This window comes from Dipodomys ordii, unplaced genomic scaffold, assembly GCF_000151885.1.
Source record: "Dipodomys ordii isolate 6190 unplaced genomic scaffold, Dord_2.0 Scaffold13, whole genome shotgun sequence".
Classification (NCBI taxonomy): Eukaryota; Metazoa; Chordata; class Mammalia; order Rodentia; family Heteromyidae; genus Dipodomys; species Dipodomys ordii.
The window spans coordinates 23,033,111-23,056,848 of record NW_012267229.1 but is presented as its reverse complement, the minus strand read 5'-3'; the positions used below and the strand labels follow the sequence as shown (position 1 = coordinate 23,056,848).

The following is a 23,738-nucleotide window of genomic DNA, read 5'->3' as shown; positions in this document are numbered from 1 at the left end:
GTTCACAGGCAAGGGCGGGTCCACTCCGGAGGAGTGCACAAAAACCTCCAGGAGCACAGACTTGCTGTCTCCCCATTATCTCAACTGCCTGGAAAGCAGAAATTCCATGGTCTAGGATCTGGGAAAGGTTTTCCCAGGTGCCAGAATAGGAAAGCAAGATGCAGAAACTGGAGTCCATGGTGTGACTATTCCCTCCTATTTACCCACCTGCCTGTGGAGGAGCATTTGGGGTGCAATGCTCTTATTTTGAACAGCGCTGGTGTGAACATTTTGCACACCTGGTAAGGGTTTTCGGGTTACTGTGCCCCCCTCTCCCTGACTCTCCAGTCACCAGAGTCTCCAGGATGGCCGTCCTCTCCCCTGGGTGCTCTCTTTGGCTTCATCCTTCAGCCCCAATCCCTTCAACCTGGCGATCTCCAGCAGGCCCTGGATCCCAGCTGGGGCCCCCACTAAATCGCCCTGACTGGTCGTTTTTGTCGGGGGCGCTGCGGTGAGCGTGGTCTGGCGGGTGGAACTCTATCCCGAGACTTCGGAATCACCGGCCTCGGGCTCGGGCTGCACACAGTAAGGCGTCTGGGAGGCATCAGAAGTGTTGTCGTGTCGTTGGAGGAGCCAGGAAGGGGGGGGGGGCAGAGCTGGGGCGGTGGCCCTGCCCACAGGAGGCTCTGCCCAAGTTTTTGGGTGCGCAGCGCCCCACGAGAGTAGGGGCGTCCACAATTCCAGGAAATGCAGGGCCGGGGCCAGAGGGCGGGGCGGGGGCTCCGGCGAAAGGCGGGGCGGGCCGCACGGGGCGGGGCTTCGTACAGGGGCGTGGGTCCAAGTGGGCGTGGCGAGGGGCGTGGCGGGCGGGCGGGGGCGTGGCTGGGCGGGCAGGGTGGAGCCCGGCCCAGTAAAAGTGGCTTGGCGGGCCTCGGTCCTTCTGGACCCACGGGGACACGGACCGACCCTGACCCGGCGGAGATTTCACGGGCTTCGGCAGAGGGAGCCGCGCCGGACGCACGCTGGGCACCATGAGCAAGTCGATCGCCTTCGACAATTCCAAAGTGAGCGCGGGCTGGGGCTCCTGGTCTCCCCAGGGTTTGTGGGTCCCAGGCCCGGGCATCCTCACCCCAGAAGCACGCGGGGGCTCTGGCCGGTGCTTTCGTTCTCGGCTCCGGCTCTGGCTCGCCCCCGGCCGATTCAACGAGCGACCCTGGGGCAGGGAGCGCCCAGACGGCGGAGGCTCGGTGGCCGGCCTCCAGCTCCTGCCCTGCCCCTGCCTGGCCCCCCGATGGGTCTCAGCCTCGCCGTCTGCCCAGTGGGCACCCAGCGCCGCCGTGGCGCCCAGCATCTGGTGAGCGCGGGCTAGGGTCCTGACGTCCGCGAACCTCGGGGGACGCAGCCCCGGGGTCCACCTCCACACGGGCTCCGGGGAGAACCCGGGGCGCCCGGTGGGCGGCATTGGCTTTGTACTTAAGCATCGGGGTGGCTCCGGTTTGTGGCTGCGCCCGTGGGAACCACGGGTGAGGTTGGCAGCCGCGCACGGCCCTCCCCCCGCCCCCAAGCCCGGGGAGCTGGGGAAAGGCCCCCTCCCCACGCTGGGGGCTCTGGGCCTCCGGGCACACACAGTGGGCTTTCCAGTGGGGGCGGGGGGGGAGTGACAACCAATGGCCCCGAGGCAGAGCCCGGTTGTTTCTCCACCCACCAGCTGTGGTGTCTTGGGAACCAGGGAGTTAAAGAGGGTCTGGACGCACGTGGCGGGCTTTGCTGCTCTTTACAGATTCTGTCCAGGGCTGGGCGGGGCCCTGGAGTCAGCCAAGCAGAGTCAATTGGTCAATGGGATGTGAGATGGGGGGGGGGAGGGAGGAGTCAGAGGCTGTCAGCCTCAATTTACTATTGTAGATGTCTGTGAAGAGAGGGAGGGAGGGTAGGTAGGCTTGGGCCCCCACTACCCATGCCCTCCTGGGGAAAGTACTCCCTACTCCCAGAGGGAAGTTAGGAAAGTAGGCTCTTCCTTCTGACCCACCCTTACATCTTGTCTGGAGGCCCCTAGACCTGTTATTAGGGCTTCCTTGCCAGCTCAGGACTCTGCCCTTGGGCGGGGAAACCACTTTCCCTAATGGGAATCCAATAGACAGAACCCCTGCACTTAGGGAGGTGGCAACTGATTGCAGTTTATCAGCACTTGCTCTGTGCTCCTGTTTGATCCTGGGATACTTGGGGAGCAGCTCTAGAGGAGATACTTTGACCATGACCCCCAGTTTGGGGGCATTGTCCAGTACTCTCAGTTGATTCATGCTGATGGGTCATTTCTCCCCCAGGGCCTCACATGGGGAATGGGCCTGTGTGGGTAGGCTGCATGGCTATCAGGATGCTAATTTGAACATAAAGGTAGTGTCTCCTGCTTTGTCTAAGGTGTGACAAATCTCCTCTCAGAGGGACGGAACACTGCTGGAGCTGGCTGGGGATGTGGGAAGGAGCCACTGTAACCTAGCTAGCTCTGGACAATCAGATAATAAGTGTAGCTCTTTGTATCACTAGCTGGAATTTACTGCAGGCCAATTGTTCTATGGCCTTCTCCTAGTTCCACAGGAACTGCCTAAGTCCACTTGATCCTGGCAAAGACCCTAAGAGGCAATCAAGTGTCATCCCTGCTTACCAATGGGGAGACAAGTACAGAGAACTTAGCTAGGCTCAAGACCACACAACTAGGAAGTAGCCAAATTGGAAAGTGAGCCCAGAGAAGGCTGGCTTTAAAGTCTACACCCATAAACCAGTTGCAGTGGTGCATGCCTATAATCTCTGCTACCATGATTGGAGGAGGGTTTTGAGTTCCAGGCCAACTTTAGCTACATGATGAGATCTCACTTTACCGGACTTGGGGACTGGAGGTGCCAGTGCCCACTTCCTGGGCCCTTGCTGGATTCTTTAGTTTCTCATATACATCACCTGCCAAGGTTTAGTCAGCTTTAAGAAGGAAGAACAGGGCTAGACTCCCTGTATGCCCGGCAACACAAGAGATGGAGATCAGTAGAATTGTGGTTCAAGTTTGGTCTGAGCAAAAAAGTCAGTGAAGCCTCATCTCAACCAATAAATCTGGGCATGGTGGTACACAGCTGTCATCCCAGCTACACAGAAGGTATAAAATAGGAGAGTCATGGTCCAGGCCCACATGAGCAAAAACATGAAAACTAGACTCTACATTTAAAAAAAAAAAAAGCAAAATCAGCTGGGGCCATGCGTCTCAAGGGGTAGAGTATGGTCAGCAATGCTGGCCATGTGGCTGCTATAACAGCTATAACTGCTCCGGAATGGTACTAGATCCTAGGTGCCTTCCGCAACTTATGTCATGGAATCTTGGATGATTCATCGAGTTGGGTTCATCCCTACTTACAGAACTTGGAAACAGCTGGGCAGCTTGAGGGATTCAGTTTCTTTTTCTTTCTTTCTTTTCTTTTCTTTTTTCTTTTTCTTTTTGTTGGTCATGGGACTTGAACTCTAGGCCTGGGCACTGTCCCTGAGGTCTTCAGCTCAAGAATTGTGCTCTACCTCTTGAGCCACAGTGCCATCTCCGGTTTTTCTGGTGGTTTATTGGAGATAAGAGTCTCATGGGCTTTCCTGCCCAGGCTGGCTTTGAACCAAGATCCTCAGATCTCAGCCTCCTGAGTAGCTAGGATTACAGGTGTGAGCTACCAGTGGCCAGCTGAGTCTCAGTTTCTTAACTGTCCCTTCCTCCTGCAGAGGGAACTGGGGCTACACAAACCACCAGTGTGCCTTTATTTCCCTAACATTTGAATATTGACTCTGTGCTAGCTTCTTTGTATTGTATTTTTTGCTCCCATCAGCCCTCTGGGGTATGTTCTGTTATTTTCTTTTGCGTAGAAGGAAACTGACTGTGGGGAAAAGGAAGTTGTCAAAGTTACAATACAGACTTGAACCCAGATCCACCTAAACTGGCAGTTGAACTGCTTTGCGGATTTGCCATTCCCACTGTGGCATGGCAGGGGCGGGGAGAAGTCAGAATCAGGGCCGCTGGCCTAGCAGGTGCCACCCTGGCAGGCACCTTGGCCTGGGCCTTCAGACAGACAGGAAGGGATTCCACCCCTGCCTCCCTGCGTGGTAGCTACAGGAGCTCAGACAACAAATCCTGAATCTTAGTCTCCTCCTTGGAGACACCAGAGTCCTGGGCCTTTGCAGGGAAACTGTTGTGCCTATTGTTCTTCTACAACCTCTGCAGGCGTCAGGGGGCTTTTGGGTGTGTGTTTCCGTCCTGGGGGTGCTGCAAGGGCCCTGGCAGACCTTGCCACCTGTACTGTCGCTCTCTCTTCTTGTCTTCCTGAGACAAAGCCCCTGGGTGCACCGCTCTGGGCTCTCAGTGCCTTTCTGTTACCATAGCCACCTGTTGAAACCAAAATGCCCCTGGGAAGAGCCTGTCTTACCCATTTTTACTCATGTGGCAGTTTTGGGGGTGGGGGGGATGGGGAATGATGAAGATTGAGTTTCATTGTTTGACAGAAGAGGAAGGAAGAACCAGAGAGGGAAAGAGACCTGCCTGCGGTCACACAAGGAGGCAGGGAGGCCAGCTAACCTCCCTATACAGCCTCCAAACTCAGCATGGGAGGCCCCCTCAGTGGGTTGGGAAAGACTTGTCCATCTGGCCAAGTATCCTGAGTGGGGACACCATGAAGCTCTTGGACAAGGGAGAAGACCCCACCAGGGGAACCCAAACTCAGGTTTGATGCTACATTAGGGGTAAAGCAAATCTACTCCCTAAGTGCTCAGAACAGCTGCAGAGCTGGGGCAGTCTTTGTGGCCCCATTGACCAGGGAGATTCACCTCCCTGTACCTCAGCTTCCCCCCTGTCACATAAGAATTAGACCTGTTCTCATCTCCCAAACACCAAGTGCAGGCCTGGAGCCACGCCAGCCCACCAGCCAGCCAGCCACAGCTGCTCTTGATCAGCAGCAGCAGTAGCAGCGCCAACTCAGTACCTTGCTGGGTAGGATGCAGAGAACTGGTTGCAGGGGTGAAAACTTCCGGCTTTAAGGTCACACGACTTCCTGGCTGTGGGGTTCAGTAGTCTGTGACACTCATTAGTCTTTTGTGACCTAAGGTAGGTTTCTTAATCTCTCTGAGCTTCTATCTTAAGTGGGACAATAGGACTGAGTTCCCAGGTGATTGCCCGTGTGAGTTTTCTCAGGTAAACACTGACCTGGCTGTGTGGGAAACCTCCGAGGGGCTCATGCATAGCAGTGGAATGAATGCTCTGTCAGGACCCCAAGGAGCATGAGACACTGGGAGATTGCTCAGCCCCTTCTACTCTGCACCCAAATAGGGCAGCACTTGGAGACCTCCCTGGAGGAGGTGGAGTTGAAATGGTTTGTTGGCTTAGGGATGCTCTGTTTCCTGGCCTCACCCTCAAAGTCAACCAAGAGACTCTGGGAACATCCAGCACTGGGCTGGGTCCCATGACGTTCATTGCTAATTGCAGAGCTAGAAACGGAGGGCTAGGGGCTGCAGCAGGCTCTGCAGACTCAGGGTGGGGAGGTCCGCCTTCTCTCAGCTTTGCTGATGGAGGACAGGGAGGGAGAAAGCGCATCCTGCTGTGCTAGACACTGCAGGTACAACAGGGTGTCGCAGACGGGTCTCTGCTCTCAGGAGCTGCTAATGAGGAGACAGACATGTTATATAAACGAGAAAGAAGCCAGTGGAGTGAAAACGGAACTAGCGGCGTGTCTGGGGGCCTAGAAGCCTGGGGAGCAGTTGTCTGCTTGGGTTTGCCCAGAAGGCAGCCAGTCTCACTGCTTGAGTCAGATCTGGAAGTAGCTGGCCAAGGAATCCAAGACCTGGGTCTTTATATTGGATCTCCATCCTGGCTCTTCCACAGACACACACCAGGCGACCTTGGATGCTGCAGGATGGAAGAGCACCTCTCTGGCATTCACCTGTATATGCCTGTCCTGGCACACTGCTCTTGGCTATACTGTGGCTTGAACTCAGGCCTTAAGCTCTTGGGCTGCCCTGTCGCCAGGTCCTTTTAGCTTTAATTATTCTTTTTCCAGGTAGAGTATTGCAGGTGTGTGTGTGTGTGTGTGTGTGTGTGTGTGTGTGTGTGTTAAGGTTTGAACTCAGGACCTCCCACTTGCTAGGCAGGCCACGCCTCTAACTCTTTTTCTTCTTCTTCTTCTTCTTTTTTTTTTTGCATGGGTTGTTTGAAGAGAGGGATTTTTTTTTCCTGGGCCTGCAGCTGGACCAGGATTCCTCCTATTTGGGGCTTTCCACTGTAGCTGGGATGACAGGCATGTAGTACCAGGCCCATTTTCTTTTTCTTTGTCAGGCCTAGCCCAGAACCTCAATCCTCCTGTTCTCAGTTGCCTTCATAGCTTGAGTGATAGGTACCCATAACTGTGCCCAACTATTGCTTGACATAGGGTCTAGAGAAGTTTTTGTCTGGGCTGGCCTCACACTATGATCCTCTTCATCTCTGCTTCCCAAAAAACTAGGATTATGAGTGTGAATGTCCTACCCAGCTGGGTCTCTCATTTTTGCCAGGCTGGCCTGGGACTGTGATCCTCCTATTTATGCCTCCTGTGTAGCTGGGATGATAGACATGCTCCACTATACCTGGCAGTAGGCACTGCCGAGCAAGTCTTTGAAAGCCAGGACTCAGTGCTTTTTTTCTTCAGTGCCAGTCACATCCTAAATGTCTGGTGCTCAGAGTCCATTTCCTGTTCACGTTGGTCCTGGGAGCACTTCCAGCCCTCCTAACAGCATTCCCAGCTGTGCGTCAGCCCCACCAAGGGCAAGTGCCAAGGGAAATGATTTCTTCTCAGCAAGGTCAGGAGACTATAATCATGGGCTTGGTGCCAGGGCATTGCTGGGGCTGTGGGCAAGACTTGGGCTTAGAGGTGATAGGACTTGGGTATCAACCTTGCTCCACCCCTATCACTTTGTCACCCTGGGAAGGTCCTTGAACTCCTGTGAGCTGAGCTTAGCAAGTTCATTTGTCGTCTGCCACTAGGACTGGTGTATACCATACCTAGGCATCAGGACTCAATGAGATCGAGTCTGATGATTAGCCAGTAGCTTTACTACTAATCATTACTATTGCCATATTGTTCTTGTCTGAGGTGAGGCCTACAGAGTGATAAGGAATTCACGAACCAGACCTGGTTCAGATGCTGGATTGGTTATGTCTTCTTTCAATACTTCTTTGAGCTTCCATTTCCTCATCTGTAAAATGAAAGTGAAGCTGGTGACTCACATCTGCAGTCCTTGCTAGTTAGGAGCCTGAGATTTGAGGATCCTGACCCAAAGCCAGCCCAGGCAGACAAATCTGAGAGACTCTTATCTCCAATTAACCAGCAAAAAAAACTAGAAGTAGAGCCACTCAGGCCCCAGTACACACACACACACACACACACACACACACACACACACACACACACACACACACACACACACACACACACACACACACACACCCTAGTCCCTCCCTTCATCATGATTCTAAGGATGAGGTAAGACATACATAGCAGACATTCAAATGTTAGAGGCCTCCTGCTACTTCTTTATCCAGAATAGTACCAGGAGGTCAGGGTCCCACCCCAATCTGCAAGCTTGCACCCCAAGGTCATCTGGGGTGTGTGGACAGACTTTTCCATGGCATCTTTCTAGAATGTTCTATGAGAAGCCGGCCAAAGTTTATGCTACCTATCGAGGTAACTTGTGATTCTGCTTCTCCCCCTACATATGCCTGACGAGCCTCTCAGGAGACTGAAACCTGGCAGTGGGGGGAGGGGGAGGGTTGGGCACACTGGGCAGCACCAGGGCTCATGTCCTGCCCAGACGTTCGGAGACCCTCCCCACACCACTGCCTGTGAGACTCTCTGCTGACTGCCTATCGTATTCAGACGGGGCGAGTCTCAGCCCCCATCTGGATACATTAGCACTCTGTCTCCTGTTCAGGATTCTTTCCAGCCAGCTCCCCACCCAGCAGGCAGGAAAAGCTTTTTAAAGGTGCCACCCCGGTGAAACCCTTTTCTGTTTGAAGTCCTTTATTACAGCTATGAGCTAGATCTCCAGGCAATTCCCAGCCTGCTTCCTGATTGAGATGCTGGACACCTGCTGTGGTCCTGCTTGGCATGCTTCTTCCTCTCTGGGCTTCTCCATGGCTAGCTCCTCTCTCTCTCTCTCTCTCTCTTTCTCTTTCTCCCTCAGTGCTCTCTTCTGATGCCTTTTCTCCATTGCTCTCCTTTCCTGTGTGATTTTCTCCACCATGAAGCTCTCAGTTCCACGTCTTCCTACAGCCTATGACTGAGTACAGAAAGGTGTGTTTGATTCTGCTCTGCCAGGACACAGGCCTTGTGCTACAGGAATACACAGCCCCAGTCTGAGTGGCCCATGCCAACCGGATGCTGGGAGTCCTGGCTCACATCCATTCACCATGAGCCTCCAGCAGGGCTTCTACTTCTGACAGTCATCAAGGCCTAGGAAGATGGCACTGTCTGAGAGGTCCTGCTTTGACATTTCAGTGTTTTGTTTTCCGCAGAAGCAGCTATGCCGACCCATCATGCCCTCCAACAGGGGCAAGCAGCCCCGGGGACCCCCTCTCAGCAACCTGGCGCAGCTCCTCTGTCAGCCTTTATACCTGGCCAAATCGTTCCTGCCTCCTTCTAGGCCCTTTGTTTTGTGACAGGGTAGCTCTAGGTAGCTCAGGCTAGTCTTGAGCTTTCAAGCCTTCTGCCTCAGCCTCACACACTTGACTGGCGACCTCAGTTGCCTTCTCTTTCTAGCCAGCTTCAGGCCCTGTGCTCCTGCAGGTCCTGCAGTGGCCCACATCCTGTGATCCTGCGCAGGAAGCTTCAGTTCCTCCCATAGATCTCTGTCACCATCTCATTGGTCCCTTACACGCTCTGTTCTCTCTGCCTGGAAAGTGCTAGAGCCTTCCTCCTCACCTCACACAGTCGCTTCCTCTTCATCCTTGGTCCTTTAGCTCACAGCCCACCTTCTCTAAGCAGCCTGAAGCCTTTCATTTGGTATTTCCTCGTGTGTACTTCCTGAGGGATCCTGTTGGTTGTGGACTGTGTTTCTGGATATGACATTTGCTTGGCGTTTCTCCCCGCTTGCTGGAATATGGGCCACAGAACAAGACTTTGTCCTAGGCATCTCTAGGACCCAACAGGGGGCTCCCCAGCTTTTTGTCAAATGCAAGACTCAGAGGTGACATATACTGAGCATTTGCTCTGTTCCTATTGCTCTGTGGCCATTCACGTGACTGAAACTTCCAAAGCACAGGAAGGGTGGGCTTTGCTCCCTGGGTAGCAGCTGAGGACACACAGGCCAGGAAATGACGTGGCTTTTTCCAGGTCACTCAGGCTGAGAGGGGGAAGAGCCAGAATGCCAACTCTCACTGTGAGATGCCCCCTTAGCCACGACACCATCTTGCTTCTGGTAAGATCTTCCCCATCGTCCCATGAGGGCTAAAGAAAAGCAATAGGGACTCAGGGAAGCAAGCCTGCTTCACTGTCACTCACACAACTGGCTAGCAGGCAGTGCTCAGGGCTAGGATCTTGGACGTTCCAAAATGTGCTGAACTCACTTTGAGAATTCAATAGACCTTTGGCCCAGTGAGACTTGGACTCCCTTGGTCAGGGCGCTTGACAACAAACTTGATCCCCAGCTCTGATGTGAGGAGTGCTCTGCCTGGGGCCAGCTGGATGGCTGCTTGCAGAAGAGATCTGGTTGCTCTGAGGCCCCCTGGATAGGAGGCCTTGCTGGAGCAGAGTTTCTTCTAGAGGAAAGGAGTCCTGCAGGTGATCCTGAAGTACCCTGGGCCACCATCTCCCCAGCATGGCTCCTCTTCCAGCCAGATTGCTTATCTGGGTCATCAGTGTCCAGAGATAGCTCCACCCTGGCAGAGATGGCTGTTGAGAATTTTCAGGGTCTCCTGGCCTGGGAAAGGTCCTGTAGTTCATGTGAGGGAACCTGCTGTATTGCTCTGGGCACGTCACACATCCTAGCTGAGATGAAGGAACTCTTTTCTTAAAATATACCTATCCACCTCTGCTGTCTTTTTAAATTGTTACAATTACTTTTGGACAGGGAGATGTAATTGCTTTGTGTTTGCTTATTTAAGGAAACTAAGGCTCAGTAAGGTCATGTGCCTTGTCTGAGATCTCATATACACCATCACGGAAGAGCTGGGAGTTAAGCTAGACTCCCTATTCATACACAGCCTTGGCTTTTTTGGGGGGGTGAGGTGCAGTCCTGGAGTTTGACCTTAGGGCCTGGGTGTTGTCTCTGAGATTCTCAAGGCTACCACTCTACCACTTGAGCCACAGTGCTGCTTACAGCTTTTTCTGAGTAGTTTATTAGAGATGAGAGTCTCAAGGACTTTCCTCCCTGGGCTGTCTTTGAACTGGGATCCTCAAATCTCAGCCTCTTGAGTAGCTAGGATGACAGGTGTGAGCCACTGGCATCTGGCTAGGCTTGGCTTTATACACCAGGTGCTACGCAGGGCTGGGGTATGCAAGAGGTGATCATGAAGACACCCAAGTGGTCAGGCACTGGTGTTATGCCTATAATCCTAGCTACTCAGGAGACTGAACTCTGAGTATTCTGGTTCAAAACTAGCTTAGACAGGAAATTCTGTGATACTCTTAACTTTAACCACCAAAAAGCCAGAATGCAAGTATGGCTTAATTGATAGAACACCAGCCCTGAGTATAAAAGCTAAGGAACTGCACTTAGACCTTGAGTTCAAGCCCCAGTATTGACACACACACAAAAAAAAAAAAAAAAAGAAGAGAAAAGAAAAAAAATGCCTAAGTACAGGCAGCCCTTTCTAGAATACTATAAAGATCTTAGGTAGTCAAATATTAATTTCTGGCAAACTAGATTCCAGTAGTGTCTGCTTCTGAATATGGATCTGATATCATTCAATTATTCCTGTATTTTGTGGTATTAAAAGGATGGAGCCCAGGGCCTTGCATCTTCGAAGCATTCGCCCCACACAGAGTTATATCCCCAGCTCAGAGCCTGAAATGCATTATAGATACTCCCTAGTTTGGGGATCTGCCATTAATCCTATCAGTTAAACTTGGAGTTGGTTTAGTGACATGGATAAGAGCCGAGGGCTTGGGCTTGCTGATTCTTATGGAACTGGTCTTATGCTCAGTCAAGAGCAAAAGCCTTGAGATTGGATTTGAGTTTGAATTTTGGTTCCGAATTTTCCATCTGTGGTTCAAGTGCCAGGGTGGATTCCCACTTGTGCTACTTGCTTGCTGTGTGGTATTGGGCAAGATATTTAACCTCTTTGAATCTCAGTGTCTGTAAATGAGATAGAGTTGAACTCACGCCTCAGGTGAGACTAAAAAGTGGTGCAATCGAAGGGTACAGAAGGTGGCTAATGGTCATCATAGATAATGTTGCTATTAGCTAATCTCTCTCTCTCTCTCTCTCTCTCTCTCTCTCTCTCTCTACCTCCCTCCCCCTTTTCTCTCTGCAATTTGCAGGTAGAGCTTCATCTCCACCTGGATGGAGCCATCAATGTTAAAACCATCTTATACTATTCCAAGTAAGTCCACAGATAATACCTGTCCTCCCCAGGGCTCAGGAGGGACCTGCAACTCCTCCCAGAGAATGCCTCCTGGAGAATGCCAGGGGCACCAGTCCTTCCTGGGGCCCTGTGGGAATCAAGCCTTCCCTGGGCCGGAAGAAATGCTCTGTGGAGACACTGACTCTCGATGACTGAGCCAGGATAGACTGAGAGTGACCACAGCCCCCTCCCCCTCCCTCCCAGGCTGTTAGGGAGATGGGTTCCCCTACTGCACCCCACACTTGTTTGTGGGGAGCTGTAAGGACTCACTAGCTCTGGCACATTCTGTCCTATCACTGAGAATCCCCTCAGGCATTCCTGCCCCTCAAGAGGAAACTAGTTCACTCTCAACTCCAAGTCTCCTGGAGAGTTCTGGTAAGTCCACTTCCTCCATCTTGCCATACTTCCAGTGAGCTTTCCTTTCCCCTGGGATCTGCCACTGAAGTGATCTGTACTACTTGTGTGGCAGAGCCAGCCCTCAGCACTTTCCTGGCTAACCTAGCAGCTCCTCACGCCATCCGCTTCGCACATGCATGCCTGGAAAGTCCATGGCAGAGATTTGAACCCAGTGCCCCGGCCCAAGTCAACTTCCCTTCAGCCCTGCTGCTAGAGGTTAGCAGATCTTGTGCATGTCACTTAATAATAGAGATTAATCAGCACCTTATGGCCTTGATGAGGGGCTGAAGGCTCTGCCTTATCTCTGCTTGTCCTTTGGCTATGTGGAGCTGCCAACTATTTCCTTAGGCCCTGTCAAGGTTGTTAGGGTGGGACACCCAGATGAGATCTAATCAGGGCACTGTTTAGGGGTTATAGAGCACTCCTCGGTAGGGACAAGAAGGCCAGAGTGTCCCAGGTGAGAGGAGAGGGAGGTCAGGGAGCCGCCAGCATGGCCTGCTTTTCCCTGACTCTGTCATCCGGGTGGGCCCTGGGAGGCATGGCAGGTGCAGGTGGAGTTTGTCCTGCAGTGTGTGCAGGCAGGGGGCTGTAAATAGATGGCCAGATGGGGTAGCCAGGGAAGGAAGGATGAGGGGAGATCCTGATCTGTAGCACCTCCCCCACCCCATACCCCACACCCCGCAAGCCAGGCCCAGTCCAGGGGCCACATCTCTGTCTCCATGAATTTTCTCCTCATTTCTTCTTTCTTCTGTTTCTGGGATCCTGCCCTTTCCAGGGGCTTCTTACCTCTTCCTCAGGATCCTTCACCATGGCCAAAGCACATGGAGTCTGGCCACCCTCCCTCCCCATCATTGTGCCGCTCTGAGCCACCCTTGTCCCTCCCTTGCCTCTGACAAAATGGCCCTCCAGTCTGCTGGGCCCCAGGACTGTAGTCTGAGCCATTGTCTTGGGACACAGATTGACAGCTGGCTCCCCTGCAGCCTCTGCAGGGCCACAAGGCCGGATGAGGCCTTAGGTGGTATCTTTGGGGCCCATTGCAGCCGGAGACTCAGTTCATCCCCATGGCCCCTGAGCAGCTTCCTTCTGTGCACCACACTGACCCTGCAGCAGCCTAGGGGTCCTGGGCTGGTGAGGAGCCACAGCAGGCTGACTGGCAGTATGCCAGGGTGGCCTTGGCGGTGCCTACTGGGCACCTACAGGAACTGGGGCGTATCCAGGGGGCCTAGGGAGCAGGCATTCATGTAGGAAAACATTAATTAATTTTTTGCAGTGCTAGGAATTAAGCCCAGGGCCTCACACACGCTAGGCAAGAGCCCTGCCCTAAGCCACATCCCTGGCTCCCGAATGGCCCTTGCTACAAAGGGACATTCCTGTTTCAGGCAGGTAACCTCCTCTTGCTTCCTTGAGTTCCAGCTGCTATACTGTTTCCTCCAAGTCTATCTCTTTCATATTTTGTCCCTTGTGTGGGGGCATCTCTTTGGCTGTCCCTTTTATCTTCAAGATGGTTCACACACACACACACATACACACCACACACACACACACACACACACACACACACACACACAGAGCTGGGTGGAGCCATCCAAGCACACAGGGGAGATTAAGGTTGCAGGGGAGATGGCAGGAGAGGAAGAGACACTGCTAGAGAACACAGCTCTCCAAGCCAGACGGGCGTTCCCAGCCGCCTTGCTGAGCCAGGCTGCTGCCCAGCCTGAGCTGGAGGCTGGTACGAGGGGACAGATCCCTGAGCCGGGTGGCCAGTGTGCAAGCCCTACTCAGGAGCAGCACGCTGGGCCAAACCGGCCACTGTGCTGTGCCAGCCAAGAGGGTGGAGGGGGAAGTCATGGCACCAGCTCCTGTCCCCGGAAACTGTGCTGCTTAGGATATTGCTCCTGGTAGTCCCTGACTGGGCACCAGTCCAGTGGGCTCTGTTCACTGCTGGAGGGGTGGGGAGGAAGTGGTGGGCTTGCCCTAGTACTTAGATCAGCTCCCCAGAGTCCTGAAGGGAGTGTGTATGCATATACACATGTGGACACAAATGAATTCTCACCCTTCTCAGTCTCCTTAAGTTATGCTGGCTTAGAGCCAGAAGTAGTCCTAGTAAGACTCCAGTTCTGATTCTATTAGCCTTGACCTCAGTTTTCCCATCTGTTCAAAGGGAGGATCTGGATGGAGATATTCCTGCTGGGTCACAGAGTCCTTGTATCCATCGGGCCTGGCTGGGTCCTGCCTGGACCTTCATCCTCTCTTCTTTTCACAGGAAGAGGGGGATCCCCCTCCCAGCTGACACGGAAGAGGAGCTGCAGAAAATCATTGGCATGGACAATCCAACCAGCCTCCCAGACTTCCTGACCAAGTTCAATATCTACATGCCCGTAATTGCGTAAGTGGCCTGCGAGCTCAGGTCCCGGAGCAGTGTCCATCCCGGTGACTAGGACCAGAGCTGGCCCTTAGGCTGGGGCACTGCCAGAGGCCCCTGAAGCCCCAGCCTGCCATCACCGTTGTATATACTAGAATGAAGTTCTCATTGCCTTTGGGCCTTGCTTGCCTTCTTAAACAGTTGGTGTGGTGAGCTGCAGAAGTGGCCAAATAGGAAATGGACAGATCCCAGAATCTGACTCATGAAGTGATTATAAAGTTTGGCACTTAACCCTTTCAGTTTGCCGGCAGTGTACAAGAGCTAGCTGTTTATCCCTAGCAAGTGCCTCGTGCTTTGAAGGCTATGGCTCCCTCCATGGCCAGCAGGGGCGTTGGTGTGCCTAGTGACTCCCATGGCTTCTGTTTAACATAACAGAACATCTTTAGACATAGAATATAGATACTGCTGACTGAATCTTACTTACCTTTGGTAGTCACCAATGGCCTACAAGGTAGATATTGCCTGTATTTTTGTTGTTGTCGTTGTTATCCCTTAGGTTTTCACTCAAGGTTACATTCTACCACTTGAGATACAGCTCCACTTCCAGCTTTTTGGTGGTTAATTGGAAATAAGAATCTTAGGGACTTTCCTGCCCTGGATGGCTTCAAACTTTAATCCTCAGATCTCAGCCTCCTGTGTAGCTAGGATTACAAGCGTGAGCCACTGGCGTCTGGCTGACATTGCCAGATAGAAATGGAGGCTCTGGACAATGCAGGGGTGTCTCAGACCCACAGCGGGCTAGGGGGCCATCTTGTTGTCCTGGTGTCACCTTGAGCCTTCTGGGATGAGGCAGAGTGCCCCAAGGCAGGCAAGAATCAGGGATCTGGAAGTTAGGGGTCCAGAAGCTAGGTGGAAAGTCCAGGGATGAGGTAATCAGAGGCACCTAACAGGAGGAGTAAGGGTAGCCAGCCTATACAGGGGTGACATCTGAGGTCAGGTTCGCAGGGCAGGGCAAGCATGGGTGGGGGAAAACTAGCGAAGAGGGTAGAGGTCCATGGGCTGGCAAACATCAGACAGGAGGGGTCCTGAGGAAGGACCAAGTGAGCTCAGGCTACTGGCTCCTAGCTAGAGCCTCTGGGCTGTCTGGAAGACACAGCTGCTCTTGCGTTGGCCCTGGTGAGCAGGCAGACTGGTCCCTATACGCCGTGTGGGAACATTGCTGAGCACATGTAGGCAAGCTTCCTGCACACCAGGAGTCCTGCGTGTACTCACCATCTCTCAAGATGCCACCCAGAGGCAGAAGACAGAAGGCGGAAGGGGCCTGGTACCTGTGCTAGTCCCCTAGGGCCATGGCCCACTAGAGGTCATATCATCCCACGGTACAATCAAAGATATCAAAGAAGAAGCCCTTGGCCCAGGTAAACTGAGGTCCAGAGAAATAGAGTGAGAGCAGGGTCTGAACCTGGGTCTCCTGCCCCCTCATTCAGGGCTTCATTCTTGGAGGGTGAGATTAGAGTATGGGGTGGCAAGAGTAGAGGAGGATTCAGGCCCTTGTCTTCCTGTTTTTATACTGCTGTGGGCCAGGCATATTTTCTAGACACTGAAAAGGACCCAGGAGTGGGCACCCAAGGGTGCCACAGGGAACTCTCCTGACCCTTTGAATCGGTAGGCTTCTCCCTGCTTCTGAACTTTCCGACATCTCCATGTGTCCCCAAGGGCACCATGTCAGTTCATAGAGCCTTGAACACTCCAAGCCTCGCCTCCTGTTCTTCCACCACGCCATGTCTTCCTCTCCTGTCTTCAGAGGCCAAGCATGTCTGACCTCATGCCTTCTGCCCTGGCTCTTCCCTCTGCCGGGAAGCCACAGCTCACCTTCTCTTGCACAGTGAGGCCTTCCCTGCCATATTATTGAGCACCGCTGTTGCCAGCCATGCTTTATCTGTGTCTGTGGGACTGGCTCTGCCTGACCTGCTGTGTTTGCCGCTCACTTGTGTGTCGAGCTCTGGCTGGCAGAGGGCTCTGTGAGGGGGAGACCGAGTTCCCAGAATGAGCTCCCAGCTGTGGGGAGATGGGGGGATGGGGAAGTGGCTGGGCCTTTAGGCAATGCGGTGAGTGCTCTCCTCCCTGTGTGGAGCTGAGCACAGGCTGGGATGCATTCTCTGTCCCAGAGGACCAGCGTCCTCCTCCTCACCCAGAAGGCCAAGTACTTGCACTATCCCTTCCTCCTGGCTCCAATGAGACCTTTACAGCTCACTCTGTGGTATAGTCCTGGAGCTTGTACTCAGTCCTAACAACTACAATACTTGGCATTTGTCTCCTCTGTGCCAAGCACTGGCCCAGACGATGTTTATAATGTGTGGCTGGTTTGTTCTCATCTAAGTGGTTGGAAGCCATTAGGACTCAGAGGAAATGAGGGACATACTTTAGCATCCTTTTAAAAACATGATTGGTGTGGGTATGTGTGTGTTGCTGGATATTGAGCCCAGGGCCTTGCACAGATTGGGAGAGTATCCTTCCACAGAGCACCTTTTGCTCCTGGTTTACATTTTTAAAGGCTTCTTCCAGCTGCTGTGTGGGGAAGAGCAGGGGGTAGGCACAGAGACAGAAGGCAATTAGAAACAACATAGTCCCAGCAGGGGGGAGGAGGAGGATTGGCATGTCATCGGAAGTAGAAATGACATTGTATTATAAATAAATCTGCTTATCCAGCAGGTGCCAGAGCTTGGGACTAGGAAATGAGGTATTGGGGACAGAAGTAGACCTGATCTGCCCAGGCTTGAGGACAACCTCTTTTGCTCAAGGATCTTGGAGAAGGTTGACCCTCCAACCCCATCTTCCCTTCCAGGGGCTGCAGGGAGGCCATCAAAAGGATAGCCTATGAGATTGTGGAGATGAAGGCCAAGGAGCGTGTGGTGTACATGGAAGTGCGCTACAGCCCCCACCTGCTGGCCAACTTCAAAGTGGATCCCATCCCCTGGAACCAGGCCGAGTATGTGACCGTGGTGGGAGGGGCTTGCAGAGGATGTTGGCTGGGTGGCCCAGCCAGACACAGAAGCAGTATGCGGAGGGATGGAGACAGCCTGACTCTGACACAGCCCATGGCCCCGATTGGCTTTACTTGGCCCTAAGAGGGACAAGAATCACCCCTTAACTTGGTGAAATCAGAAGGCTGTATCTCAATGCCATAGCTCTGCCTGCTGTCAGGAGCATTAGCCTGCTACTGACCTTTAAGGTCCTGCTCTATCCTATAGTTGAAGTGAGTCAGGCTCATTCTTGCCCATTTGCCTATACCCCTCAAATCTCTATTCTTATATATACTTTAGCCACACTCCCCATCCAGGAGTGGGAAGGGCTGTGTCTAACACCCCCATGCTGGGATCTAGAAGTGTCAGCAGTGCAAAGGAAGAGGCCAGGGTTTGCCAGGACCTCTGTCAGTCTTCTCTCAGAAGAGGAGGGATGTGAGGAGATTTGTTCTTTCCCTGGCCCAGGCCCAAGCTTTCTGTTTGCTTCAGGCCACCTTCTTCTTCTCACACAGAGGGGACCTCACCCCAGATGAAGTGGTTGACCTAGTGAACCAGGGTCTGCGGGAGGGGGAGCAAGCCTTCAATGTCAAGGTCCGGTCCATCCTGTGCTGCATGCGCCACCAGCCCAGTGAGTACCACACTGCCCTGCCGGCTGTCCATCTATGCGTCTGAACCTGCTCCTTTGGTGCCCCTGAGCACCTTGGCATGATCCCGGAGCTTCCTAAAGATACCACAGGCCTCTTAGGCAGACTCAGCCCTTCTGGGCAACACTTTTCTTCCCAGGAAAACAAGGCCTTGGCAGCCACATGACTTCCAGGAAACTCAAAATCAAAGGATCCTGAACATACAAGTCCAGAGAGTTCCCTTGAGACCCTAGGGGCCTGGCCTCACCCTATCTGAGCCACTGATTGATAGTTTTCTGCACAGGTCTGCTTTGAGGGGTCTCCTGGTCATTGACACTGATCAAACCTCTCCGGCTTGAGCTTCATGGTTCAGAGCTCTTGTGCAACCTTGAGCAAGTCATGACACCTCTCTGTACCTCAGTTACACTTTGTCCCAGGATGGCCGCACCTAACTGCTTTCCTCTGCCCTAAGCATTAGTAGGCATTAAAGCCAATGGCCTTTTCCAGGAGGAAAGATTTACCTGCATCAGAGATTTCCACTCATTATTCCCATTTGACAGATGGGGAAACCAAGGCAGAAAAAGTGAAACCTCTTGTCTCTTAACCAGGAAAGCACAAAGCTTGTGTTCAATCATTGTGTGTGTGTGTGTGTGTGTGTGTGTGTGTGTGTGTTTGTGTGTGTGTCTCGTGGTGCCTGGGCCTGGGCCTGGGCCAGTCCCTCAGCTCTTCAACTCAAGGCTAGCACTCTACCACTTGAGCCACAGTACCTCATGCATGCTAGGCAAGCACTCTACCACTAAGCCACCTTCCCAGCCCATTAGTCATTCTTAGTCAATGCACAAGAGTAAGCTTATGGGCTCAACAATATGGTGTGAGTTACAGCATTTCTTCATCACCTAAGAGGGGTGCAGAGCCCACCTTGGGTAATGTTGCAGGTACTGAGGAAACAGCTCATCTGCCACTCACTGAGCCCTAGCTCTGTGCTTGTACTTTGCCCCCCAGACCTTGGCATAGCCTTACCATAGCCCTGGGTAGGGGCAGTCTGAGGCTCAGGCAGAGAATCTGCCAAAAGCCATGTGGTTAGAACACAGCAGCCAGTATCTGAAGACAAGTCACTGGCCCTGTCTTGTGTGGGCCTCAGGCAAGGGTATGGGGTGCTGCTGACAGGGCCCTGGGGGGCATCTCTCCACAGGCTGGTCCCTCGAGGTGCTGGAGCTGTGTAAGAAGTACCATCAGAACACTGTGGTGGCCATTGACCTAGCTGGGGATGAGACCATTGTAGGAAGCAGCCTCTTCCCGGGCCACAGGGCAGCCTATGAGGTGGGCCTATGGAAGGGGATTCTCTGCCCTGAAGGATCTCACAGGGAGAATGTGCATGTTCTGAGTCCCCCCAGGTGTGTCCTGGTTGGAGCTGGAGTCTGGAACTTGGTATAAAGAAAAGCCAGCATGCAGTATTGGGAGTGCTGGTTGACCTTCTGTCTGCCTATGATTTGCTGTATGGCCTTGGACCAAACTGTCTCTCTTTGGGCCTAGTTTTCCTGGTGCCATACTTCCTGTTTGGCCTTGGTCCCATTACTTAATTTTGTGAGCCTCAATTTCCTTTTGTGTAAAATGAGTGTGATGTTTAGAGGTGCTAGAACATGTACACACTTTCAAAAGGTGCCTCTCAGTGACTACATGATAAATGACAGCCATCTCTTAGACATGCCCCGGGGGGGGGGGGGAGGGAGGGGGGGATGGGAGGTGGAATCAAAGCCAGACTGCCCTGTGCTGTTGAAGCCCAGTCTGTCCATGGGGACCATCAAGCTGGCCAAAATTTAGCCCCAAAGTCTGCTGGAGGCAGGGCCTGCCAAGGTCCTCCCCAGGAAGCCCTGACGTGGCTCTTGTCTTTCCAGGAGGCCGTAAAGAGTGGTATCCATCGCACGGTCCATGCTGGGGAAGTGGGCTCTGCGGAGGTGGTGAGAGAGGTGAGGAGCCACTGGCCTCGGGACCCCTTCTGGTTGCCCCCTCCACCCCGGCTCACCCCACTCTCTCCTCCTTCTCCACAGGCTGTGGATGTCCTCAAGACTGAGAGGGTGGGACATGGCTACCACACCGTGGAGGATGAGGCCCTTTACCAGAGGCTGCGACGGGAGAACATGCACTTTGAAGTAAGGAGCCAGGGCTGGGGGGGAACTGTCTCTTACTTTCCCTTCCCCTACTAGACAGAGAGGCCAAAACCCAGGTGGGTCCTGTGGGCTGGTCATGGACATCCACAGTAGAGGATTCATAGGCCACAGCAGCAGCAAAGCCAATGCAACCTGGCAAGAATGCGGCACAGCAGGTGGCCCTGCCGCTGCAGGGTGTGGCCTGGGGCTACCTGCTGTGCCAGCCACACACCTGCCCTTGCAGGTCTGCCCCTGGTCCAGCTACCTCACAGGCGCCTGGAACCCGAAAACGGAGCATGCAGTTGTTCGGTGAGATGTTTTGTTCCTGGAAAGCCACGGATGGGAGGGAATGCAGGGTATAGGTACCAGCTCATGCTGGGTCTTAGTTACAAAGTCTCTTCGCTTGGGAAGCAGGTGTGACTGACCTCATCGACAAATGCTCAAGTTTACTGTAATTCGACATTGGCCACCCTCTCCCCTCCATCCTAATTAGCAGAGCCAGGGGCTCTGACAGCAAACTCAGTTCCAGAATGCCACAGAGTGAAATTTCCACACTCCTCTCCTACTTCCTGTTCTGTGCTCCTGGTGCAGCCAGGCACTCCCTAAGGCTGGCTTGGGGCTTGCCCCTGGACAGTCTTTCCCCAAGCTACTTCATCCTATGCCATGTCTATCCAGGCCTAAGGTCCTTCTTTTGTCCAGTGACTGAGCCCTGGAACACAATACCTGGTATCAGGAAGGCAAGGCTGCCTTCTGAGGCAGTAAAAACTGGCAATGGTCGGAGGAGTGCTGGTCTGTCAATCAAGGCTATATGGAGGGGAGGGGCTTGTGCTCTGAGGCTCTGTTGATGGCAGGCCGCCACGCCTGGCTTAGCATGTGGCAAGTAGAGTTTCTTAGAGACACGTGGGAGGTAGTGAAGCGAGAAAGCCTAGGATAGAACCCAGGCCAGTGACATTTAAGGGACAGAAAAAGGAAAGCAAAAAGTATAGTGTCATAGAGATCTAGGGACAAGACCAAGAGGAGTCAACAGTGTCAATTCTGCTACATAAGTCAAGGATGGGAGAGAGCTAGGAAAGAGCCATTAGATTTGATAGGAATCCAGGGTTAGGAAGTAGAGCTGTGGCTCAAAGTGGGGGGGGGGAGAGAATTCAGAGTTCGATTGGGATTAGCCCAGAGGCAAAGTGCTTGCCTAGCAAATACAACATTCTGGGTTTGATCAAAAAGAAAGCTAAGATCTGAGGATCATGGTTCAAAGCCAGCCCAGGAAGAAAAGTCCATGAGAGTCTTATCTCCAGTCAACCACCAGAAAGCCAGAAGTGGTGCTATGGCCCAAAGTGGTAAAATACTAGCCTTGAGCGAAGAAGCACAGTGACAGTGGCATTAAGCTGTGAGTTGCCAGCTAGGTGGCTCTGGACAAAGTCCCCAGAGTTCTCTGAGTTTGTGTCTCTTCTGTGCCAGAATCCAGTCCTTCAGGACTGTCTGAGGCTGTGGGAGGATCAATGGGGACAGGTGGGGGTAAAAGGAACCTTTCTTTTTTCCCAGCTTCAAGAACGATCAGGCTAACTACTCAATCAACACGGATGACCCTCTCATCTTCAAGTCTACCCTGAACACTGATTACCAGATTATCAAAGGGGACATGGGCTTTACTGAGGAGGAGTTTAAGCGGCTGGTAAGTGGGAGTGAGCTGTCACCATGAAGCCGGCCCCAGGGGCTGAGGCCCCATGCAGGGCCTGGAACCTCAGGATTACTGACATGTGCCTAAAAGTCCTAACCTGGGTCAGATGTCCTGTCTGAGGGCCAGGTAGTTTAGCCTTTGCTTCAGTCAAGTGCCCTGAGTGGACCCCTCTCTCTGAGGTTTGCTCAGCTGCTTCTATAGGCCAGGCTGCGTCTCAGTCCTGGGTTCCAGTGTCCCAAATGTGTCCCTGAATGGCTCTTTGCCCCCCCCCCATCCCACCGCATCCCTCCAGGCCTTGGCTAACCTACTGCTTACATCCATGCCATGTGGTCCTGTGTTAAGAACCACATGGTCTCTGCTCTGAGGCTTGCTGCCATGGCTGGGGATTCCCTGCCATGTCCTATGAAGAGCAGGGACTGTCCCTGGGTCAACAAGGGCTCCCCTCTTGCTCTGGCTCCATATCTCCCTCTCTGGCCCTTCTAGAACATCAATGCAGCAAAGTCCAGCTTCCTCCCAGAGGACGAAAAGAGGGAGCTCCTCGACCGGCTCTATAAAGACTACAACATGTCACCCCAGAAGGCTGGTATGTTCCTGCCTAGGCCTGCCTTGGCTCCCGCTTGGCCTTGTGTTTGACTTCTAACAAGAGCACTTCTTGGGCAGCACCAAGCATGTGTGATGACTGCTTGGCGCTCTCATGGCCACCTCTCAGCAGCGGCTTATTTCTGTGTGACTGTTTGCCTGAGGGGAAACTTCCTGATGGCCAGTCTACACCATCTGGGGCAGCTTGTGCTGTTGCCATGCCTGCCTAAAGCCCAGGGCAGGGAGCTGGGCCAGGTCCTCATTTTGTTCCTACCTTCCTGGGTGGCCTCAGTGGAGCACTCCCTTGCTCAAAGCCTCAGTCCTGTCACCTGTAGAAGGGGTTCCTTCCTGGTTTTGGAGTGCTGTGATTTTTACACTACACTGCTGACTTCTGCTCCTCTGACTTGACCAGCAGGGCAGGACCCCTGAAGAGGACTTGGCTACCTCTGAGCCCTCACCCTGTGGATGGTATCTTCACAACTCCGTGGGATCAAGTGACACTCTGACCTTTATTTCTTCCAGGAAGACTGAGCCAACCGTCAGCTCCTGATGCTCTTATAGCTGTAAGCCTGTCTGTGTACAGACAGACCTTTGTAGGGCCTTGTCTCTCCTCTGATCATGTACCAACGGCACATACGAATCTGGAACCTCCTCCTAAGGTGATTCATGCTAAAAAAAAAAAATCTGGTGTTCAATAAAGCAGCTGGTGACTGGTGTGGTGCAGCACATGTGTGTGGTCTTGGGCTTGTGATTTAGGTAGCAAAGAGAATGGAAGGGCACTGGGAATGGCACATGGGCAGCCTGCTCAGCAGCAAGGGTCCTAGAGCCCTGTAAAGGCTGTGAATGGAAACTCAAGAGTCTGAAAGAAATGAGGCTTCCTAGCCTGGCACCGGTGGCTCACTATTCAGGAGGCTGAGATCTGAGGATCGCAGACTGGGCAGGAAAGTCCGTGAGACTCTTATCTCCAATAAACAACTAGAAAACTGGAAGTGGCGCTGTGGCTCAAGCGGTAGAGCACTCACCTTGAGCTGAAGAGTGCATAGTGCCCAAGCCCAGAGTTCAAGCCCCATGACCAACCAAAGGAAAAAAAAAGAAAAGAAATGAGGCTTCCTAGGTGCTGTCCATTTAGATAGCCCACTGTGCTCTTGGCTCTACTCTGAGCTTAAGTGGAAAACATGCTTTTGGTGCTCAAAGCTATGGGCTGTGAGACAGGGCAGGTGAGTGGAGGAAGGGCTTATCGGACACAGAACCAGGAGCACTGCTGGTCGCGAAAGGACACTGGCATCTTCTTAGAAGTGTGTTCTATGCGAGCCTGGGAGGTTACAGCCCAGCTGACAACGGACTTGAGAAAACAA

The 23,738-nt window shown here is 53.0% G+C and overlaps 1 protein-coding gene across 2 annotated transcripts; it reads left to right on the top strand.

Moving 5' to 3' along the window:
* The first annotated feature begins 905 nt into the window (after positions 1-905).
* Ada (adenosine deaminase) lies at positions 906-23,111 on the top strand. Of its 2 annotated transcripts, none has more exons than XM_013010627.1 (12): positions 906-1,043; positions 11,496-11,557; positions 14,238-14,360; positions 17,182-17,325; positions 17,872-17,987; positions 19,175-19,302; positions 19,878-19,949; positions 20,031-20,132; positions 20,374-20,438; positions 21,669-21,798; positions 22,288-22,387; positions 22,799-23,111. In XM_013010627.1, exons 1-12 carry the CDS (start codon positions 1,011-1,013, stop codon positions 22,810-22,812), a joined length of 1,089 nt encoding a protein of 362 aa, XP_012866081.1. In that variant the 5' UTR covers positions 906-1,010; the 3' UTR covers positions 22,813-23,111. The 2 variants fall into 2 exon arrangements, with proteins under 2 accessions (XP_012866081.1, XP_012866080.1); XM_013010626.1 differs by having other exon boundaries at positions 22,796-23,111.
* Positions 23,112-23,738: the final 627 nt, after the last annotated feature.

Coding starts and splice junctions, on each gene's coding strand:
- Ada (XM_013010626.1), top strand. CDS start 1,011: ATGAGCAAGTCGATCGCCTTCGACAATTCCAAA. Junction 11,558..14,237: donor ACCATCTTATACTATTCCAA/GTAAGTCCACAG, acceptor TTCTTTTCACAG/GAAGAGGGGGATCCCCCTCC. Junction 17,988..19,174: donor CTGCATGCGCCACCAGCCCA/GTGAGTACCACA, acceptor ATCTCTCCACAG/GCTGGTCCCTCGAGGTGCTG.